This window comes from Salvelinus sp. IW2-2015, linkage group LG23 (genome assembly GCF_002910315.2).
Source record: "Salvelinus sp. IW2-2015 linkage group LG23, ASM291031v2, whole genome shotgun sequence".
NCBI lineage: Eukaryota > Metazoa > Chordata > Actinopteri > Salmoniformes > Salmonidae > Salvelinus > Salvelinus sp. IW2-2015.
In genome coordinates, this window is record NC_036863.1 from 3,527,525 (window position 1) to 3,549,785 (window position 22,261).

The window sequence follows — 22,261 nt, forward strand, 5'->3', positions numbered from 1 at the left end:
ACCATGACTCAGCGGTTGGGGGTGTTTGTTTAATTTGTTTGTTTAATTTTAATATGTACCACTGTAGCAGTAGAAATTGCWWTTTAAACAAATAGGAGAATGGATAAATTAGCATTATTTAGAGGACCCCCTCCCCAGTTATACTTTGTTGCATTTAGGGGGATTCGTGTCTCATTCAGGGGGCCTGAGAACCCCCTGGGCCCCTCGTAATTCACACTCTGCTCCATGCCCACAATTCTTGCTTTTAGGAACACTCCACTACTCCTGCAAACATGATTATTTGATGATATGGTCTCAGTTTCCCCATTATCCTTTAGTGAATACGATCTGACACTGAATAATTCAGCTGTGATAGCTAAAGACAGACAGCAGGTAGAGGTAGGCTGATCTCAAGCAGTCCATGGAACACTCCCGTATCATATCAGCTCCTTGTTCAGGTAGATACAGTATATAGGGTCCTTAGGGTCTCAGGCGGATTCTCAAAGTCACATCTTCCAGCAGGAGAACCATGGAAGAGCTCCAGAGGAAACTGGACAAGAGGTATGACAGCGATCAGCTGTATGACAGCAAACCCAGAAAGGTGAGGTTCAAGCTGGCCTCGTCGGTCAGCGGCAGGGTGCTGAAGCATGTGTACGAGGATGGCCAGGAGCTGGACAGCCCAGAGGAGAAATACCCCCACAGCTTCCACAGCCACAAGATGCCCAGACACCTGGAGATGGAGCAGCTCTGTGGCTTCCAGGACATGCAGGACCAGGGTCTGTACCCCCCTACCGGACTGATGGCCCAGAGGATCAACGTCTACAGGGGGGGGGCTAACTACAGACCCTCTGCCCACAGRGATACACCGGAGGGAGTCCCCAATGTGAGTAGTTGTGGCTTGGTTGAAAAACCATGCTATGAAACTGTTGATTTGTAGCACAATACACAACCTTCACCACACCCCTATTTGCTTTCATTGCCTTTTGTAATGCATGGTTAATCGTCTTAGATCAGTAATGATTTCTATCCTGGTGGGTGTCTGCTTGCCAATTAGAATCTAAGGGGCCGATTCAGACTTAGGAAATGCACRCATTTCTCCTCCTCACTTCTCAGTATTTGAGATTCAGACTTACAGYRTTACTACACCACTCACYTCGCGTGCGRGAGCGTTGCAAAATAAATGTAGAAATCTATATTATTKAATTATTGCACCCACACTGCTCGCGCACACCAACGAGCGTCTGCGTTGCTAAGGGCTAAAATAGAAGTCAGTTCTATTTCTGACGCAGATCGCGCTGCAAGTCCTGCCTCTCCCATCTCCTCATTGGTTTATAGAAGCAGGTACCCATGTGCCATCTCCTCATTGGTTATACCCACGTGGGTGACTGAAGACGAATGAGGTCAGTGGCAGTAATGCACCTAATTTATGAAAGTTGCCAATTGCKATATAAAGTCAAGAGAAGAAAAAGCCTGGAAGGATGAGAAATGACTAGAAACGATTCGGTTGACCGTTTTATGTGTGAATTAATTGGTGGAGTAGAGGACCTTGTGCATTTCAGGTAAATAGGACAAATTAGCTAGCAAGTGCAAGCTAGCTGGCTAAATTGCCATAAATGTTTAATGCTTTTTAGCCTGTCCCCAAATTAATGTCATTGGTTCAGAGTTTGTTTTGATATTTTAACCTGCGTGTCGTGATCGTGTTTGGTGTGGGGGGACAAAATACATTTATGCACGATGGCGCARGCACGCAGCCGGTTTGGGTTCCGTGTTAGCTTATTCAGTTACATAACGCACTCTGCAGGTGTGGCTATCTTGCGAGCTCTGAATAAAATMTATTCAATCTCTGAAAACCCTCCCACTTGCTGGCCATTCAATAGGGTTTCAGTACACTTATTTATCTTAAGCCAGCCATTTAAATACGGAGTACCTTTTAGGTAGAAATTTGACAACAGACGAGAATATATTAAGAGAACGGTTTCAGAATATTAGGGATCAATAAACGAAAAGACATCTAAATATATGCATAWTCATCTCCATTTAAGCAACAATTGGTAGATAAATTATTTGATTATTTAGGTTTAGGAACGTATTTATGAATCATAAAAACAGGTTTGGATAGCCTTTACACACAAAAGAAAGAAAACGGTGGTTTGATTCATTCAGTTCTTTAACCCATGGTAATGTTAGAAGATGAGTGTACATWGAATTATAATAGGGAGAATAGTGTACACTAGTAGGTTATACCCTCGTCTATTGCCTGCACTAACCATGGAACTGTGGATGACACAACCAAGTATTGAGCCATGCGTCGGGTTCAAACTGTTATGGCTTGGTCTGCGCTCCGGTCCATAACGATTMAATTACCCTGCATTACTTTTTTTATATTATCAACTGTTACTAATGATCCTCAGCAACAACCACACGGCCGTGACAGCGTTTACAGAGGAAGCTAATGAAGGTTAACAAAACAATGGCTATAGCAACTGAAGGGAACAAACAGTACATTGGCAGTTTAATATGTGGTTATTAGGCCTAGTGATGGCTAATATGATAGAAGTAAGAAACAGAGAAAGTCGGGGTAGCCTATAATTAAGACATTCAAGAGTGCCCATCCCTGCAAATTAAAAGGCTGTACAATTTTAATTCTGCATAATTGCAAAGCATTTCATTATACCATATGAGCTGTTGGGCTATAGCTTATGAAACTGTGTTAAAATGAAGGACAAAACAATGTTTTTGTTTTATGCTGTTYTTTACCAACCTCAATGTGTGTACAATATTGTGGCAATACAGCAATAAAGTATCAGCTGATCAGATAACAGTCACKTCTTCAGTGTTTCATTCTCTGGAGCCAGTCAGGATAAATGTCTTTACTTTAGTCTGTCCTGTGAAGTTCAGACTGAACAAAATACSAAAAGCATAAGATGTTTACTTTTATCACTATGTCACATTTCTCCAAATTACTATTAATGAAAAGACTAAAAGACTAAGGCAAGTATCACACAGTCCAATAAAAAGTTTATGTGATTGTACACTTACAAACGCCCTCGGAGTGTTGTCAAGTTGTCCGCTGAATAGCAAATAAATACACTTAAAAAGAGACAGTAAAACGTTGTAAACAAGCAAATTAGTATTTTATCACACAGGTATTAACCACTAAAACAGAKATTTTTATTCAAGTCCGTCTATCAAATCAAAACGATTCAAATGTTATGAGTCGCATGCTTCGTAAACAACAGGTGTGGACTGACAGTGAAATGCTTACTTATAATGTAGAGAGAAATAATAGAAAAGTAAAACACATAATATTCAAAGTAGTAATAGATAAACAATGAGTAACAATAACTAGGCTTCATACAAGTAGTACCAGTACTGAGTCAATGTGCAGGAAAACGAACAGGGTTGGACTGGGACCAAAGATTGGGACCAAAAACCTGGTATTTCTACCACACCGGACCATTATTTCCCTTGAGGCCCCCAAAACAGGCCTGTTATTTTCCTTGAGGCCCCCAAAACAGGCCTGTTATTTTCCTTGAGGCCCCCAAAACAGGCCTGTTATTTCCCTTGAGGCCCCCAAAACAGGCCTGTTATTTCCCTTGAGGCCCCCAAAACAGGCCTGTTATTTTCCTTGAGGCCTGTCATGCCAAAAAGTGTCCCCCTCTGCGTCACAATGGGATTCGATAAACTATTAGCGTCTGTCGCTATGTCAACGGTGTGATGATGTACTGAATAGAATTTTGGAGATCGTTACAGCCTAAATMACGTTATTTTCATCATCGCTCTGCAAACAAGGCTGATTTCTGCGACAATTTTGCTGTATAAACAAGTTTTATTTAGCTAATAAAACTTGGAACTACTTTTGGTTACCATGAAATCCATGTCTTAAATGTTGCTATGTTTCGGAAATGGCAAAGAAAACATGTAATCTGCTTGACACATTAAAATGACTTAATTTACAGATCACTAAATCAGCAKATTTCCACTTCATTCATATGCAAATCTTTTTTATTCAAACACTGGCTTGTCTGGCTGTCATGTTTTGTATTTCAACCTGCCCTTCTGTTATCTACACTGAAATAATATAATTTCAGAAGTCCTCTATTATGATAAAAAATATATATCTTGCATAGCTCATTAGTACATCCTTGTGGTTGAATATATATGTATCTATTGTAGGTCCCAGTATACAACGATGAATAATGTGGAACAAATACAGTTGAAGTCGGAAGTTTACATACACTTAGGTTGGAGTCATTACAACTAGTTTTTTAACCACTCCACCGATTTCCTATTGGTTGCGATCGCGTTAATGGGATCGATATGACAACAGCCAGTGAAAGTGCAAGGCGCCAAATTCAAAACAACAGAAATCCCATAATTAAAATTCCTCAAACATAGAAGTATTTCACACCATTTTAAAGATACACTTCTTGTTAATCCCACCACAGTGTTCGATTTCAAATAGGCTTTARGACGAAAGCACCACAAACGATTATGTTAGGTCAGAGCCAAGTCACAGAAAAACAKYYCCATTTTTCCYGRCAAAGAGAGGAGTCACAAAAATCAGAAATAGAGATAGAATTAATCACTAACCTTTGATGATCTTCATCAGATGACACTCATAGGACTTCATGTTACACAATACATGTATGTTRTGTTCGATAAAGTTCATATTTATATTTTAAAAATCTCAGGAAGGAGACGCATTCTGTTWCCTAGAGATGAACGTACTTTGGTGCGAAAAGTGCAAATCAATCCCAGAACAACAGCAGAGGACCTTGTGAAGATGCTGGAGGAAACAGGTACAAAAGTATCTATATCCACAGTAAAACGAGTCATATGTCGACATAACCTGAAAGGCCGCTTAGCAAGGAAYAAGCCATTTCTCAAAAACCACCATAAAAAAGCCAGAATACAGTTTGCAACTGCACATGGGGACAAAGATCGTACTTTTTGGAGAAATGTCCTCTGGACTGATGAAACAAAAATAGAACTGTTTGGCCATAATGACCATCGTTATGTTTGGAGGAAAAAGGGGGAGGCTTGCAAGCCAAAGAACACCATCCCAAATGTGAAGCACGGGGGTGGCAGCATCATGTTGTGGGGGTGCTTTGCTGCAGGAGGGACTGGTGCACTTCACAAAATAGATGGCATCATGAGGCAGGAAAATTATGTGGATATATTGAAGCAACATCTCAAGACATCAGTCAGGAAGTTAAAGCTTGGTCMRAAATGGGTCTTCCAAATGGACAATGACCCCAAGCATACTTCCAAAGTTGTGGKAAAATGGCRTAAGGACAACAAWGTCAAGGTWTTGGKGTGGCCATCACAAAGCCCTGACCTCAATRCTATAGAAAATMTMTGGGCAGAACTGAAAAAGCGTGTGCGAGCAAGGAGGCCTACAAACCTGACTCAGTTACACCAGCTCTGTCAGGAGGAATGGGCCATAATTCACCCAATTTATTGTGGGAAGCTTGTGGAAGGCTACCTGAAATGTTTGACTCAAGTTAAACAATTTAAAGGCAATGCTACCAAATACTAATTGAGTGRATGTAYYRTTCTSACCCACTMGGAATGTGATGAAAGAAATTAAAGCTGAAATAAATCATTCTCTCTACTATTAATCTGACATTTTACATTCTTAAAATAAAGTGGTGATCCTAACTGACCTAAAACAGGGAATTTTTACTTGGATTAAACGTCAGGAATTGTGAAAATCTGAGTTTATATGTGTTTGGCTATGGTGTATGTAAACTTCCGACTTCAACTGTATGTACTTTTCAGGACTTTTGGAAGGTATAGACATCAAGCTGGTCCCACCCTTGACTCAGAGCACAGTGAATCAGACTGATCCGAATTCACTGGTTCTGGTGGATGGGATACAGTGGCAAGAAAAAGTATGTGAACCCTTTGGAAATACCTGGATTTCTGCATAAATTGGTCATACAATTTGATCTGAACTTCATCTATGTCACAACAATKGACAAACACAGTCTGCTTAAACTAATAACACACAAACAATAATGCATTTTCATGTCTTTATTGAACACACTGTGTTAAKATTCAAAGTGCAGGGTGGGAAAAGTATGTGAACCCTTAATTACTGGTTGACCCTCCTTTGGCAGAAATAACCTCAACCAAACGTTTTTTATAGTTGCGGATCAAACCTGCACAACGGTAAGGAGGAATTTGGGACCATTCCTCTTTACAAAACTGTTTCAGTTAAGCAATATTCTTGGGAAGTCTGGTCTGAACTGCTCTGGGGGTCATGCCACAGCATCTCAATCGGGTTGAGGTCAGGACTGGGCCAATCCAGAAGGCGTATTTTCTTATTTTGAAGCCATTCTGTTGTTGATTTACTTCTGTGTTTTGGGTCGTTGTCCTGTTGCATCACCCAACTTCTGTTGAGCTGCAATTGGCGGACAGATAGCGTAACATTCTCCTGTAAAATGTCTTGATAAACTTGGGAATTCATTTTTCCATCGATGATAGCAAGCTGTCCAGGCCCTGAGGCAGCCAAGCAGCCCCAAACCATGATGCTCCCTCCACCATACTTTACAGTTGGGATGAGAATATGATGTTGCTGTGCTGTGCATTTTTTCCTCCACACATAGTGTTGTGTGTTCCTTCCAAACAACTCAACTGTAGTTTCATCTGTCCACAGAATACTTTGCCAGTAGCACTGTGGAACATCCAGGTGTACTTTTGCAAACTTCAGATGTGCAGCAATGTTTTTTTAACAGCAGTGGCTTCTTCCGTGGTGTCTTCCCATGAACACCATTCTTGTTAAGTGTTTTACGTATCGTAGAATCGTCAACATAGATGTTAGCATGTTCCAGAGATTTCTGCAAGTCTTTAGCTGACACTCTTAACCTCATTGAGCATTCAGCGCTGTGCTCTWGCAGTCATCTTTGCAGGATGGCCACTCCTAGGGATAGTAGCAACAGTGCTGAACTTTCTCCATTTATAGACTATTTGTCTTACCGTGGACTTCAAGGCTTTTAGATATACTTTTGTAACTATTTCCAGCATTAAGTCAACAATTCTTAACCTTAGGTCTTCTGAGATCTCTTTTGTTCAAGGTATGGTATGGTTCACATCAGGCAATGCTTCCTGTGAATAGCAAATTCAAATTTTGTGAATGTTTTTTATAGGGCAATGCAGCTCTAACCAACATCTCCAATCTCGTCCCATTGATTGGACTCCAGGTTAGCTGACTCCTGACTCCGACTAGCTTTTGGAGAAGTCAGTAGGGGTTCACATACTTTTTACAACCTACACTGAATATTTAAATCATGTATTCAATATAGACAAGAAAAATACAATAATTTGTGTGTTATTAGTTTAAGCACACTATGTTTGTCTATTGTTGTGACTTAGATGAATTACAGATCAAATTGTATGACCAATTTATGCAGAAATCTAGGTAATTCCAAAGGGTTCACATACTTTTTCTTGCCACTGTACCTCCTGGGGGACTCGGACAGTCGATGGTCCTAAAGTCATTTGGAGAGGTAAATTGAAGAGATACATTTTTATAAGCTCAGTATAACTACGATTTCTTGCTTTCTCGAATGGCAACCAAAGCTTAACATYCCTTGTCTATTGGGCTTCAACGAAGTGTAGGGTGTCAATGCTTCCAGTGGTCGACCGTCCAACTGCTCCAACTGGTCCAACTGCTCGTTGGCTTCCACCGAGGTTAACCCTAAGATGACAAAGATAAACATTTCAGTGTTATGGAAAATCAAACTAGCTTCATGTTATTTTGTTATCAAATGCAAATAGTTAGTCTGACATTTTTACAATTCACTCAGATGGTGACCCCAGCTAGAACGAAAGAGCAGCGAGGTTTCCTAGGTCTCGCCTTCCTTTCGTCCTTCTTCCAAACCAAGTAATTCACCTGGATGTAGTAGCACTTGGTCCCCTTTTTGATTCTGCTCTGGTAGCTCTCCTTCTGTTTCTCCTGCGCTTTGTCCATGTTCAGTCTCACCTTGATTGATAACAGGAATAAATGCAATTATATTTCATATTACAAATACATTACTTACATATCTCTTGCAGGGCCAGAAAATAAATTAACAGCAGACAATCATTTTTACCTGGTCAAAAACCTCCACATCCTTCTAAATCCTTGTCCGAAGGTGGTCKTCGAAGGCGTTCTGATCTGGTTCGACAACTTCCACCACATCAGGTGGGGTTTCAGTGATCTGAAAGTACGTTTTACAAAWATAGCAATAGACAAACAACAACACTAAGTCTCATCACAAATTTGAAAGACTACAGTAAATACAATAACTGTATATACAATTGCATTGTTTACCTCYGTCAACAGCTGCGGCTTGCGTCCAAACTCGTTAGCGGGCTGGATGCTGTTGTTGTGTGAGAATTACCTTCAGGTTGTTCGCCCACCCTTCCTGGTACCAATTTAGGTACTTGCCCATGGCAGTCTTGAGGGTCTGGTTGGTCCATTCACCAAACCTGGAGGAGAGGATAGGAAAGGGATATCAATTGACAATGTAAGATATTGAAATATGTCAGATTATGTACCATGGAAAAACAAAAAACTAATAGTAAATAATAAATAAAACAAACCATTGGTGACAGAATATAACCTATAACATCCYTACCTTGTTCCAGCGTTCGGTCACTCAAGATGACCTCAGGAGAACRGTGGATGTTGAAGATGTCTATCATTGCCTTGGAGGTGGCCTCGCCAGTCTCGTACTTGATGGGTATCATACAAAACAAATATCTATTTTTGGTTCCAATCACCCTTTTAATGGGTTATAGAAGGGAATTTAGAGTTAAGCACATACTCTTCCTTTACTGACCTTAATGGGTATTGCCGTCACCCACTTGGTAAAGTGATCAGTCGCCGGCAGACACCAGCTGTTGCCATTTCTGGATTTCGTGAAGGGTCCGATGAGGTCCATCACTAACATTTGAAGTGTTAGAGAGAAGATTACTTTATTCCCAACCCGTATCTGTGTCATACAGAATGCAGATTTTCATATTTGTAAGCATACTGACACACACACACGTGCTATAATATTGAACTCTGCTGTGGTCAAGTAAAGCAACCATTACAAAACAACATATCAGGGCAAAATTTGAATTGGGACACATACCAATCATGTGCCATGGTGAAACAACTTTGATGGGCTTCAACTCCGGTGCCACAGTCTTCACCCTCTCAAACTTTTGGCAGGCTAGACAGGGTACTGACCTTTAAGCAAAAAGTGCCAAATTGAAACATTGTGTACTCTCTGATATGACATTCATTGAAATTATAATAAATTCAGATATAATAGAATGTGATTGATAAACAAAAGGTTATTTCATTTGCCCAGCTCCTTGACAATTCCCCATCAGAAGAATTTGGCAATCATGCACTTCATGGGCCTCCCGGTTGCCGCAGTGGTATAAGGCACAGCCTCGCAGTGCTAGCTGTGCCACCAGAGATTCTGGGTTTGAGCCCAGGCTCTGTCGCAGCCGGCCGCGACCGGGAGGCCCATGGGGCGGCGCACAATTGGCCCAGCGTTGTCCGGGTTAGGGAGGGTTTGGCCGGCAGGGATATCCTTGTCTCATCGCGCACTAGCGACTCCTGTGGCGGGCCGGGCGCAGTGCACGCTGACCAYGTGGCCAGGAGTACGGTGTTTCCTCCGACACATTGGTGTGGCTGGCTTCCGCGTTGGATGTGCATTGTGTCAAGAAGCAGTGCGGCTTGGTTGTGATGTGTTTCGGAGGACGCATGGCTCTCGACCTTCGCCTCTCCCGAGTCCGTATGGGAGTTGCAGCGATGAGACAAGACAGTAACTACTACCAATTGGATACCACGAAATTGGGGAGAAAAAGGGGGTAATTATAATTGTTTTTAAATAAAAAATAATGCGCTTCACTCCAACATGGCCAGCGTGCATCTCGGTCAGCACGGCCTCCTCCTCCTTAGTAAAGATCACCCTCCTGTGTAGCTGGCCATCCTTCCCCCGTAGGTACATATGATTGCCTAACAAGTTGGAAGAGAAGGGTTGTTGAAATATTCAAGTCTAAGTACATTTCCACTGCTGTCTTTCTCTCTCTGTTTCTCTCTCTTCATCTCTCTCTCTGTCTTCCACTCTTTTCCCACCTCTCTCTCCCTCTCTTACTTTCATCCTTTCTTTCTTACTTTCTCCCCCCCTCTCTCTTTGTCTGCACAGACACCTAGTTAAGGGCATTTGGAATTACCAAAATTGCTTACACCTATCCATTTGATTGATCAGGTTTAATTTATAGCTAGACACCCCAATATGACAGATGTATAACTAAATCAGTGGAGTCTGCTAACTCATTAAATCCCATTGTGATGCGGGGGGGGGGGCTATTTGGCATGACAGGCCCCATTATTAGCAAGATCAGGATAATTTTGTGCAAAAAGAACTAGCTTAGACAGGCCCACTAGGCAAAAAATTTACCAGCCTATCTGTCATTTGCCCGAAATGCCAGATGGCCAGTCCGCCCCTGAGTACGAGGTAATTCAGGTAGATATGTACATATAACTAGGAATACAGTGACAGATGGAAAATAGTAGCAGCAGCCAATGTGATGAGGCCAAAAAGTTAGTGCAAAAAAGGGTCAATGCTTCTTGCCGTGCGGTAGCAGAAAGAAATCAAATTAAATTGTATCGGTCACATACACATGTTTAGCAGATATTATTGCGGGTGTGATTGTCTTTCTAGCTCTTACAGTGCAGTAATATCTAACAAGTAATATCTAACAATTTCACAACAACACACACAATACACACAGATCTAAAGTAAAGGAATGATATTAAGAATAGAGGTCGACCGATTAATCMGGATGGCCGATTAATTAGGGCCGATTTCAAGTTTTCATAACAATCGGAAATCGGTATTGAAGCTACAGGATCAGCCTGTAGTGTGGTTTTCCACTTTAATTTTGAGTGTGACTCCAAATCCAGACCTCCATGGGTTGATCACTTTGATTTCCATTGATAYTTTTTGTGTGATTTTGTTGTCAGCACATTCAACTATGTAAAGGAAAAAGTATTTAATAAGAATATTTCATTCATTCAGATCTAGGATGTGTTATTTTAGTGTTCCCTTTATTTTTTTGAGCAGTGTATCTACAGTGGGGAGAACAAGTATTTGATACACTGACGATTTTGCAGGTTTTCCTATTTACAAAGCATGTAGAGGTCTGTCATTTTTATCATAGGTACACTTCAACTGTGAGAGACGGAATCTAAAACAAAAATCCAGAAAATCACATGGTATGATTTTTAAGTAATTCATTTGCATAAGACAGTACTCCAGATATAACAAACTGACCCTAGCCCCCTGACACATAATCTACTGCAGCATAAATACTGGAGGCTGAGACAGGAGGGGTCAGGAGACACTCTGGCCCCATCCGATGATACCCCCGGACAGGGCCAAACAGGAAGGATATAACCCCACCCACTTTGCCAAAGCACAGCACCCACACCACTAGAGGGATATCTTCAACCACCAACTTACCATCCTGAGACAAGGCCGAGTATAGCCCACAAAGATCTCCGCCACGGCACGACCCAAGGGGGGGCGCCAACCCAGACAGGAAGATCACGTCAGTGACTCAACCCACTCAAGTGACGCACCACTCCTAGGGATGGCATGAAAGAGCACCAGTAAGCCAGTGACTCAGCCCCTGTAATAGGGTTAGAGATAGAGAATCCCAGTGGAGAGAGGGGAACCGGCCAGGCAGAGACAGCAAGGACGGTTCGTTGCTCCAGAGCCTTTCCGTTCACCTTCACACTCCTGGGCCAGACTACACTCAATCATATGACCCACTGAAGAGATGAGTCTTCAGTAAAAACGTAAAAGTTGAGACCGAGTCTGCGTCTCTCACATGGGTAGGCAGACCATTCCATAAAAATGGAGATCTATAGGAGAAAGCCCTGCCTCCAGCTGTTTGCTTAGAAATTCTAGGGACAATTAGGAGGCCTGCGTCTTGTGACCGTAGCATACGTGTAGGTATGTACAGCAGGACCAACTCGGAAAGATAGGTAGGAGCAAGCCCATGTAACGCTTTGTAGGTTAACAGTAAAACCTTGAAATCAGCCCTTGCCTTAACAGGAAGCCAGTGTAGGGAGGCTAGCACTGGAGTAATATGATCAAATCTTTTTTTGTTGTTTTTGGTTCTAGTCAGGATTCTAGCAGCCGTATTTAGCACTAACTGAAGTTTATTTAGTGCTTTATCCGGGTAGCCGGAAAGTAGAACATTTCAGTAGTCTAACCTAGAAGTAACAAAAGCATGGATTAATTTTTCTGCATCATTTTTGGACAGAAAGTTTCTGATTTTTGCAATGTTAACGTAGATGGAAAAAAGCTGTCCTTGAAACAGTCTTGATATGTTCGTCAAAAGAGAGATCAGGGTCCAGAGTAACGCCGAGGTCCTTCACAGTTTTATTTGAGACYACTTTACAACCATCAAGATTAATTGTCAGATTCAACAGAAGATCTCTTTGTTTCTTGGAACCTAGAACAAGCATCTCTGCATCTCAAGCATCTCATCTCTGATCAGTGATTAGTTCATTGACTATAACTGCCTTTGAAGTGAGGGATCTAACATTAAGTAGCCCTATTTTGAGATGTGAGGTATCACGATCTCTTTCAATAACGGCAGGAATAGAGGAGGTCTTTATTCTAGTGAGATTGCTAAGGCGAACACCGCCATGTTTAGTTTTGCCCAACCTAGGTCGAGGCACAGATACGGTCTCAATGGGGATAGCTGAGCTGACTACACTGACTGTGCTAGTGGCAGACCCCACTAAGCTGGCAGGCTGGCTAACAGCCTGCTGCCTGGCCTGCACCCTATTTCATTGTGGAGCTAGGGGAGTTAGAGCCCTGTCTATGTTTGTAGATAAGATGAGAGCACCCCTACAGCTAGGATGGAGTACGTCATTCCTCAACAGGCCAGGCTTGGTTCTGTTTGTGGGTGAGTCCCAGAAAGAGGGCCAATTATCTACAAATTCTATCCTTTGGAGGTTTATGCTTTCAGTTTTGTGCYAATGCTGCCATCTATCCACGGTTTCTGGTTTGGGTATGTTTTAATTAATAGTCACAGTGGGTACAACATCTAATATACATTTCCTGATAAACTCAGTTACCATATCCGTGTATTTGTCAATATTATTCTCAGAGGCTACCCAGAACATATCCCAGTCCACGTGATCAAAACAATCTTGAAGCATGGACTCCGGTTGGTCAGACCAGCATTGAATACTCTGTAGCACGGTACTTCCTGTTTGAGTTCCTGACTATAGGAAGGGAAGAGCTAAATGGAGTCGTGATCAGATTTGCCAAAGAGAGGGGGGCGGAGGAGGGCGTTGTAGACATTTTGAAAAGTTGAGTAGCAGTGGTCCAATGTTTTCTCAGAGCGAGTGCTACAGTCATTGTGTTGGTAGAACTTTGGTAGCGTTTTCCTAAGATTAGGTTTGTTAAAATCCCTGGCTACAATAAATGCGTCCAGTGTAGTTTTTTGAGGGCCGTCGTGGTATTGGCTTGAGGGGAAATATACACGGCTGTGWCTATAACCGAAGAGAATTCTCTTGGGAGGTAATACGGTCGGCATTTGATTTTGCGGTATTCTAGATCGGGTGAACAAAAGGACTTGGATTTCTGTATGTTATCACAATCACACCATGATTAGTTAATAATGAAACATACACCCCCGCACTTCTTCCGGGGAGATCTTTATTCCTGTCTGCGCAATGAACTGAGAACCCAACTGGCTGTACGGACACAAACAGTATATCCTGAGAGAGCCATGTTTCCATGAAACAGAGTATGTTACAATCCCTGATGTCTCTCTGGAAGGAGATCCTCGCCCTGAGCTCGTCAACTTTATTATCCAGAGACTGAACATTAGCGAGTAATATACTCGGAAGCGGTTGGTGGTGTGCGCGCCTCCTGAGTCGGACTAAGAGTCCACTCCAAATACCTCTTCTCCGCTGGCTGTATTTTGGATCAGCCTCTGGAATCAGTTCAATTGCCCTGGGGAGTACGAACAAAGGATCCAATTCGGGAAAGTCGTATTCCTGGTCGTAATGCTGGTAATGCCGGTGAGTTACCGCCGATCTGATATCCCAAAGTTATTTCCAGTTGTATGTAATAACACAAAAAAATGTCTGGGCTAATAATGTCAGAAATAATACATAAAATAACAAAATACTGCAAAGTTGCATAGGAGCTAGAAGCACAGCTGCCCCTATCTGTCGGCGCCATATTTTAATTCTATGACTTAGAAGGCTGGAGTCTTTCACAATTTTTTGGCCTTCCTCTGACACCGCCTGGTTTTAAGGTCCTGGATGGCAGGGAGCTCGACTCCAGTGATGTACTGCGCCGTATGCACTACCCTCTGTAGCGCCGTGCAGTCGAATGCCAAGCAGTTGCCATACCAAGCAGTGATGCAGCAAGTCAAGATGCTCTCAATGGTGCAGGTCTAAAACATTTGGAGGATCTGAGGGCCTATGCCAAATATTTTCAGCCTCCTGAGTGGGAAGAGGCGTTGTTGTGCCCTCTTCACAACTGTGTTGGTGTGTTTGGACCATGATAGATCAGTGATGTGGACACCAAGGAACTTGAAGCTCTCAACCTGCGCCACTACAGCCCCGTTGATGAGAATGGTGGCGTGCTCGGTCCTCCTTTTCCTGTAGTCCAAAATCAGCTCCTTTGTCTTGCTGATGTTGAGGGAGAGGTTGTTGTCCTGGCACTACACAGCCAGGTCTCTGGCCTCCTTCCTATAGGCTGTCTCATCGTCGTCAGTGATCAGTCCTACCACCATTGTGTTGTCGACAAACTTAATGATGGTGTTGGAGTCGTACCCACACGATCGTGGGTGAACAGGGAGTACTTGAGGGGACTAGGCACGCACCTCTAAGGGGCCCCGTGTTGACGGTCAGCGTGGCAGATCTGTTGTTGTCTACCCTCACCACCTGGTGGCTTCCCGTCAGGAAGTCCAGGATCCAGTTGCAGAGGGAGGTGTTCAGTCCCAGTCCCAGGTCCTTAACTTAGTGATGAACTTGGAGGGCACTATTGTGTTGAATGCTGAGTTGTAGTCAATGACCAGCATTCTCATGTAGCTGTTCCTTTTGTCCAAGTGGGAAATGGTAGTGTGGAGTGCAATAGAGATTGCATCATCTGTCGGTATGTTGGGGCAGTATGCAAATGAGGGTGGGTCCAGGGTGTCTGGGATGATGGTGTTGATGTGAGCCATGACCAGCCTTTCAAAACATTTCATGGCTACAGATGTGATTGCTAAGAGGCAATAGTAATTTAGGCAGGTTACCTTTGGAGTTCTTGGGCACAGGGACTATGGTGGTCTGCTTGAAACATGTAGGTATTACAGACTGGGTCAGAGAGAGGTTGAAAATATTAGTGAAGACTCTTGCCAGATGGTCAGTGGGTGCTCTGAGTACTCATCCTGGTAATCCATCTGGCCCTACGGCCTTGTGAATGTTAACTTGTTTCAAGGTCTTGCTCACATTGGCTACGGAGTGCGTGATCACAGTCTTACGCATGGTTCAGTGTTGCTTGCCACGACGTGAGCATAGAAGGCATTTAGTCTGGTGTGCTCATGTAACTGGGCATCTTGTTTGAAGCCCTGCTACATTCAATGAGCATCAGAGCCTGTGTAGTATGATTCGATTTTAGTCCTGTATTGACGCTCTGCTTGTTTGATGGTTCGTCAGAGAGCGTAGCGGGACTTCTTATAAACGCTCAGGTTAGTGTCCCACTCCTTGAAAGCGGCAGCTCTAGCCTTTAGCTCAGTGTGGATGTTGCCTTTAATCCATGGCTTCTGGTTGGGATAAGTACGTACGGTCACTGTTGYGACGTCGTTGTCGATGAACTTATTAATAAAGCCAGTGACTGATGTGGTACTCCTCAATGCTTTCAGATGAGTCTCAGAACATATTCCAGTCTGTGCTAGTGAAACAATCCTGTTGCTTAGCATCCACTTCATCGGACCACTTCCGTATTGAGCATGTCACTGGTACTTCCTGTATGAGTTTTAGCTTGTAAGCAGGAATCCGGAGGATAGAGTTATTGTCAGATTTGCCAAATGGAGGATGAGAGAGAGCTTTGTATGCGTTTCTATGTATGGAGTGAAGGTGATCTAGAGTTTTTTCACCCCTCAAATTGCACAGGTGACATGGTGGTAGAAATMAGGTGAAATGGATTTCAGTTTTCCTGCATTAAAATCACCGGCCATTAGGAGCGACGCCTCTGTTGTTAACAAAGAGACATCAACTACTTTGTACTAAGTAATYCACATCAAAGACCATGACCATGCTTTTTGTTTGCCCTCTAGTCTTCAGTATTGGACTTCGGAAAGATAATAATCTACACCAGCAATCTGCGGATCATCCGGGCCCCTCGGAGGGAAGAAGGAACGGGGCGACATCCTCAGACCCCGGGGGGAGTGGACGAGAACTCACAGGGGCGTAACAGAGGGGGCAAGAGGAGGCCCAACGCCCTCTGTGCTCACGGGGAGGAGCAGAGCACACACCCACAGGACGGGGAGGAGCAGAGCACCCATCGACAGGACGGGGTAAAAATGCCTGACCAGAACACCTTGCACCGTGTTAATATGCTTCAGCAATGCTATCCCCTTCTCTGTCTTTCTCTAACCACATGGTCTCCCGTCTCTGCCTACCGACTGCGCAGATAGTGATGACTACTCAATTTCTCTGCTGCCATTTATGAGCCGGGATACTCTCAGTAATTCCCCATGGTCGCTTCTTCAACTGATTGCCAGTTGCACTCTCTGCTTCTTTCTCCCCCTCTCTCTCCCCCTCCCCCCTCTCCCCCCTCTCGCTCTCCGTCTCTCTCCCCCTTCCCCTCTCCCCCGCTCCACACCCAACTCCCCCTGCCTCCTCGCTCCCCCCCTCTCCCTCTTCTTCGCTCTCACTCCATCTTCCTCCCCCCTCCTCCCACCGTCTCTCTTTCTTTCAATTTAGGTCTCATTTCCTCTGCCTCTCCATATGTTCTAATATTTCATTTTTTCTCTCTCTCTTCGTTGCCTTTTTAACATTCTCTGTTTGGACCCAGGTCATCTTTTTTTGACTTGTACTTTTCTACCATTTTGTTGGATTCATTAGTAATGATATGTCATATGAGTTGACATGGGTGGCAGTGCTTCTCTGGGTTGTTAGTGACACTGTGTGTATGTGTGTGTGCCTCCAGCAGGATGCAGTGTCTGACTGCCAGCATTGTGGAGGTTCGGGCAGTGCCCCCTGCTCTCTATGCCATGGCAGTAAGCTGTCCATGCTGGCCAACCGCTTCAATGAGTCTATCAGTGTGCTGCGATGCCAGGCCTGCTACCCTGATGGACTGGAGAGGTGCCAGTCCTGTTCCAAATAACACCAATCACTGGCTGTGTGTGTGCCCATTGTCTCTCCTGATGTAATAGCACTGTAATATAAAATGGTTATGATGGTTATGGGAGCACTGCATATGTTTTTGTAAGGAATCAGAATCCAATTGTTGGAAGGGAAGGAGGCTACCATACGTGCAGCTGGCTGAACCATAGAGAACAAAGACACATGATAAGACAACAAAATCACTCTATTGGTGGTAGGTGGTGCATCTGAGTCTCTGCAAAGATAACATGAACTTCCAACTGGTTTCATGATGACTTATCATTTTAATTAAAATAATGTAAAACCATTGCATTTTATCCACAAGGGAAGCTGTCCTATCATCCCCACATTCYCCAGAGAGAAAACCGCTTTTATCTCCCATGTTAGGCCTATATATAAGGCTAATTGATGCTTTCATTTGGAGAGAGGGGAAGACTTTCAATAAATTATGGAGAGGCTTTTGGGCAGCTCTGGAGGTAGAAAGAAATGAATTAGTGTTTTATCTTCCTAATGCTGAGGTAATTGCTTCCAGAGTTGTCTTGGTGAGAATGAATAAAATGGACACATGCCTTATTTTCATTGGCTCTTCTTWTTAGTCAATGAAGGAATCTACTTATACTTATAGAAACATAATTAATAGAATGGGTGTCCATTCAAATTGCCAGGGTTAGAGGTTCCAAGCCCGTTCTATTCATTCTATTTCTATGTGTATACCCCCAAATGTATAGCCTTCTGTTTTTACTAGTATAAAATGGAGATACATGATGAGTGATTCAGCAAATATCCCTGAGAGAAGTTAGCAGATATACAGTTGTTGCTGTGGCTTTCTTTTTGGCTTTATCTCAGCTGAACACATACTTTACCATAGTCACAATAATGCTTTCTTTCCTCTCTTTTTCCAAAGAGCTGGTCTRGTTCGTTCTCTCTCATCTCCTGTGTGGGGTGGGGGATAGTACTGCATCAAAGCTTTGAGTTGCTGCTCTTACATGGATCCATCCTGCGGCATGGAGCGCTAGCTTCAATAACCCTGCGAGGTTCAACCCTCAGCCTTTCATATCAGAACAGGAATACTGGCAGCTGGAAATCTCTCATCAGATGGTAGATCGCTTGGGTTCATGTGCTGTGTGCATTCGTGAACTGTGCTGCTCATTTCACATTCCAAGTTATTCCAATTCATTTGAACATTCATGAATAATTTCCAGTCATTATATGGAGTTTTTTCTCTCCAAATGTAGTCTGTTTATAACCAAACATGGGAAGATGTCTTTATGCTCTATTTGTGAGGGTTTCCTTCTGTTCTCAATCGGCTAAACTATGTGTATGCAACACCTTCCTTATTCACACATAGAAAAGTGTGAAGTGGGTAAATATTCACAAGTTTACAGCCTCCCTCATCACTGGTGATAATCAGATAGCTTATGCACGTGTGAAGCAAAGTTTCAAATGACCCATGTTAAGATGGCTTGTTATTAAAAAGACTTCAGAATGTACTGAAAATGTAAACATGGTYTTGTTTGTGCTGGAATGTGGCCAAAGAGACTCCGCTCAGACTAGTTTCTTGGATAATTTTTTTTGTCCCTTTTGTTTCTTATGATAGTCCTCTGAGGCCTTGTTTGTTGTTTGCTGTACACACAACTTTGACCTTTTGGCTTGCGGCCGTTTTCATCCAGCAGATATAGCGCTCATTAGATTGACCTCTGTCTTGGTGGTTCTCCTTTCATTTTGTCCACAGTGGTCTTCTGAGGATCCCAGCGAATCAGAGCAATTGAAAATAACAGTCAGTAATTCAACACTGATAGCAARACGAACCACAGCACACCCTTAACTATTTGTTGTTACATTAGACCGATATGGTGTTAAGTTTGTTGTTACAAGGTACATGATGTGGTTACATGATGCTGTTACATGACATGTRGTGATACCGTAATAGGCTACGCAGCCCTTGAACTTGTAGGCCTACTGTTTGAGGAAGCTGAGAATAAGAAAAGATCTATCAGTATACAACTGAATATATTTCTCATAATGATTTCCTCATAGCCACTCTTTGGGTGACATAACCTCTGTGTTATCCAGAGTATAATCCACCTAGTATTGTGGAATGCAAATGGCTACACACATAAACTGTACATTATCCAAGCAGTTGAGAAAGGTACTCTGAACATCCCYAGGATTCAAACTAGTCACGTTTTCCCCCTGAAATGGTCAAATCTGGAGGATAAATGTTGATCATAAATGTCTGAAGCAACTGTAAATTACTGTAAATCCACTCCATCTTGAAATGCAAAAAGGGACTGTACAGAAACCAGTGCCTGTCAGACTTGGCTTCTGCTTTGAAGAAGTGGATTTTCAAACATCCAACTTTGTCTAGTTAGGCAGCTTCAGTTGCGCAAAATGACAACACAGGAGGGCAGAGAGAGCGAGGGTAGCGCCAACATTTTGACAGGTCTCTTTATGATGTCAGAACYAGTATGGTGGAGAGATCAGAGGGCTAGCCTGCTCCCCGGTTAATTGTTTGTGCTTCGCTGCCTGAGAGGTGGCCATATTTATAGATTTTCCCACCGCGATACACAACACAGGTATGATAGCCACTAGTGTTTAACCTCTTCACTGCTGGTGAGGAACTACTTTATTGGCAGAACACCAAGTTCCCATGAATGCAATTTTGAGACAAAAAGACTGTTGGTTAGGTAAAGTACTTRTTTATTCATGAACGTCTAGGCTACATGGGAAACAATGGAGGTTGCTGAGGGGAGGATGGCTCATAATAATGGCTGGAATGGAGTTTTATGGCAGGAATGGAGTGAATGGCATGGCATCAAACACATAAAAAACACACGTTTGATTCCATTCCATTCACTCCGTTCGAGACATTATTATGAGCCATCCTCCTCTCAGCAGCCTCCACTGATAGGAAAGTGTTCGATGTGTAGGCCTACATGACAACAAGTCACCTGATATTATTTTACAAATGTTCCAACCCGGGGTAACCCTGTATTTCCCGCCAAAACCGGAAGTGTCATTCAAAAGCATTATAAAACWTAGAAATGTCTGGAGCTTTGATCAGCATGAAAAGTAAAACCTGATGCTATCTGAGCCTGATGAGCCATACATGAATGACATTTAATGAGCCCAAGTCCAAAAAAGCCCAAATGATTTTGCCGTTATCCAATACATATATGATATAGGCTACTGCACATTCACACAACAAAAAAACAGAAAGCCCATAGATGTAGCTTGTTATATGCTCTCTTGGGTAAATAAATGAAACTAGCTCCAGTAGGCTAATCTCTTTGGATGTGAACTGTATTACCGTARTGTATTGTGTTATACTGTATTAGATGGACTGGAATTATGCACATAGTTCAAACCATGATAAAGCACGGAGAGAACATGAGATTCTGGTGCAAAACATGCGGRCTACAACATTACAATGAATMAATTAATMAATTAATAAAATTGTATTTTCGTGTKAAATCGCCAATTGGCAACTCATCCCTTAAGGGATTAATTGACACAAACAAACTTTACAATAATTCACTACGGTAATACAATTATAATTCTTCTTCCAGTGTTCTCTGCATTGCTCATCGCGTAAAGAGTGACATTTTTTTTTTGAGGTGTACCTGTGGATGTATTTCAAGGTCTACCTTCAAACTCAGTGCCTCTTTGCTTGACATCATAGGAAAATCAAAAGAAATCAGCCAAGACCTCAGAAAGATAATTGTAGACCTCCACAAGTCTGGTTCATCCTTCGGAGCAATTTCCAAAAGCCTGAAGGTACCACGTTCATCTGTACAAACAATACCATGGGACCACTCTGKCGTCATACCGCTCAAGAAGGAGACGCGTTCTGTCTCCTAGAGATGGTGCGAAAAGTGTAAATCAATCACAGAACAACAGCAAAGGACCTTGTGAAGATGCTGGAGGAAACAGGTACAAAAGTATCTATATGCACAGTAAAACGAGTCCTATATTGACATAACCTGAAAGGCCGTCATTAGATGCAGAAGTCTTTCACTTCTCTTCACAAAGATTGAATGGTTGGGTCTGCATTAATATCTTCTGTAGCCTACCGCCATGGCACGTTTGCTCTTCTTTTAAACRATCCGTGAGCTCTATTGGCTGCTGTATTCCACATTCAGAAAAAAAGAGCTTGCATTCTTCTTCTAATATTATATTGGTATAAGAAATGCAAWWWWWWWWTTATGTCCAGKAAGCTATTCTAGTCTAGCTTTWCCTGCATGGGACTCCAAGAGCTAAGGAATTRTTTTTGAGAGGCACGTGGAGCACAGGTGCTTGCGTATTGCACAAGAGACAGCGACTATAAGTTAGAAGCTTATTATGCATAACTCTTCATTTATTAGCTAAATATAAGGCTAATACTGCATAGACTAGGACATCTATATACTGTATAGGGTTATATATCAATCTAGAACAGAATTACCCATTTTGGATGCAATTTGTATGAGGTTGATGGAGAGAGAAAAAGAAAGACTGCGAGAGAGTGCTTGCGCGTACACTGTTTTAAAGCAACGATATTCAAGTGTTTTAGTACTCTGCAGCTACAATAACATTTTTAAAATCTTTACAATGTAAAAACATGGTGAGCCCTGAAAGCCAGATGGAGATGGGTAAATTAGACACACATTCAGTCTTTATATTACTGTTGCGTAGGCTATGCTGCAGCAAATGTAGGCCTACCTGTCACAAGAAGGTAGGCCTCCCGAGTGGTGTGCAGCGGTCTAAGGCACTGCATCTCAGTGCAAGAGGCATCACTGCAGTCCCTGGTTCGAATCCKGGCTGCATCARATCTGGCCGTGAGTGCGGTGCACAATTGGCCCAGCATCGTCCGGGGTAGGCCGTCATTGTAAATAAGAATTT

The 22,261-nt window shown here is 42.8% G+C and overlaps 1 protein-coding gene and 1 pseudogene across 1 annotated transcript; one reads left to right on the plus strand and one right to left on the minus strand.

Moving 5' to 3' along the window:
* Nucleotides 1–414: 414 nt before the first annotated feature.
* On the plus strand, nt 415–17,907 carry LOC111951027 (glutaredoxin domain-containing cysteine-rich protein 2). Its single transcript, XM_023968996.2, has 3 exons — nt 415–862; nt 16,330–16,569; nt 17,205–17,907. The coding sequence occupies exons 1-3, from the start codon at nt 509–511 to the stop codon at nt 17,379–17,381; spliced, it is 771 nt and encodes a 256-aa protein (XP_023824764.1). The 5' UTR covers nt 415–508; the 3' UTR covers nt 17,382–17,907.
* Nucleotides 11,644–12,508, minus strand: LOC139022843 (uncharacterized; annotated as a pseudogene).
* Nucleotides 17,908–22,261: the final 4,354 nt, after the last annotated feature.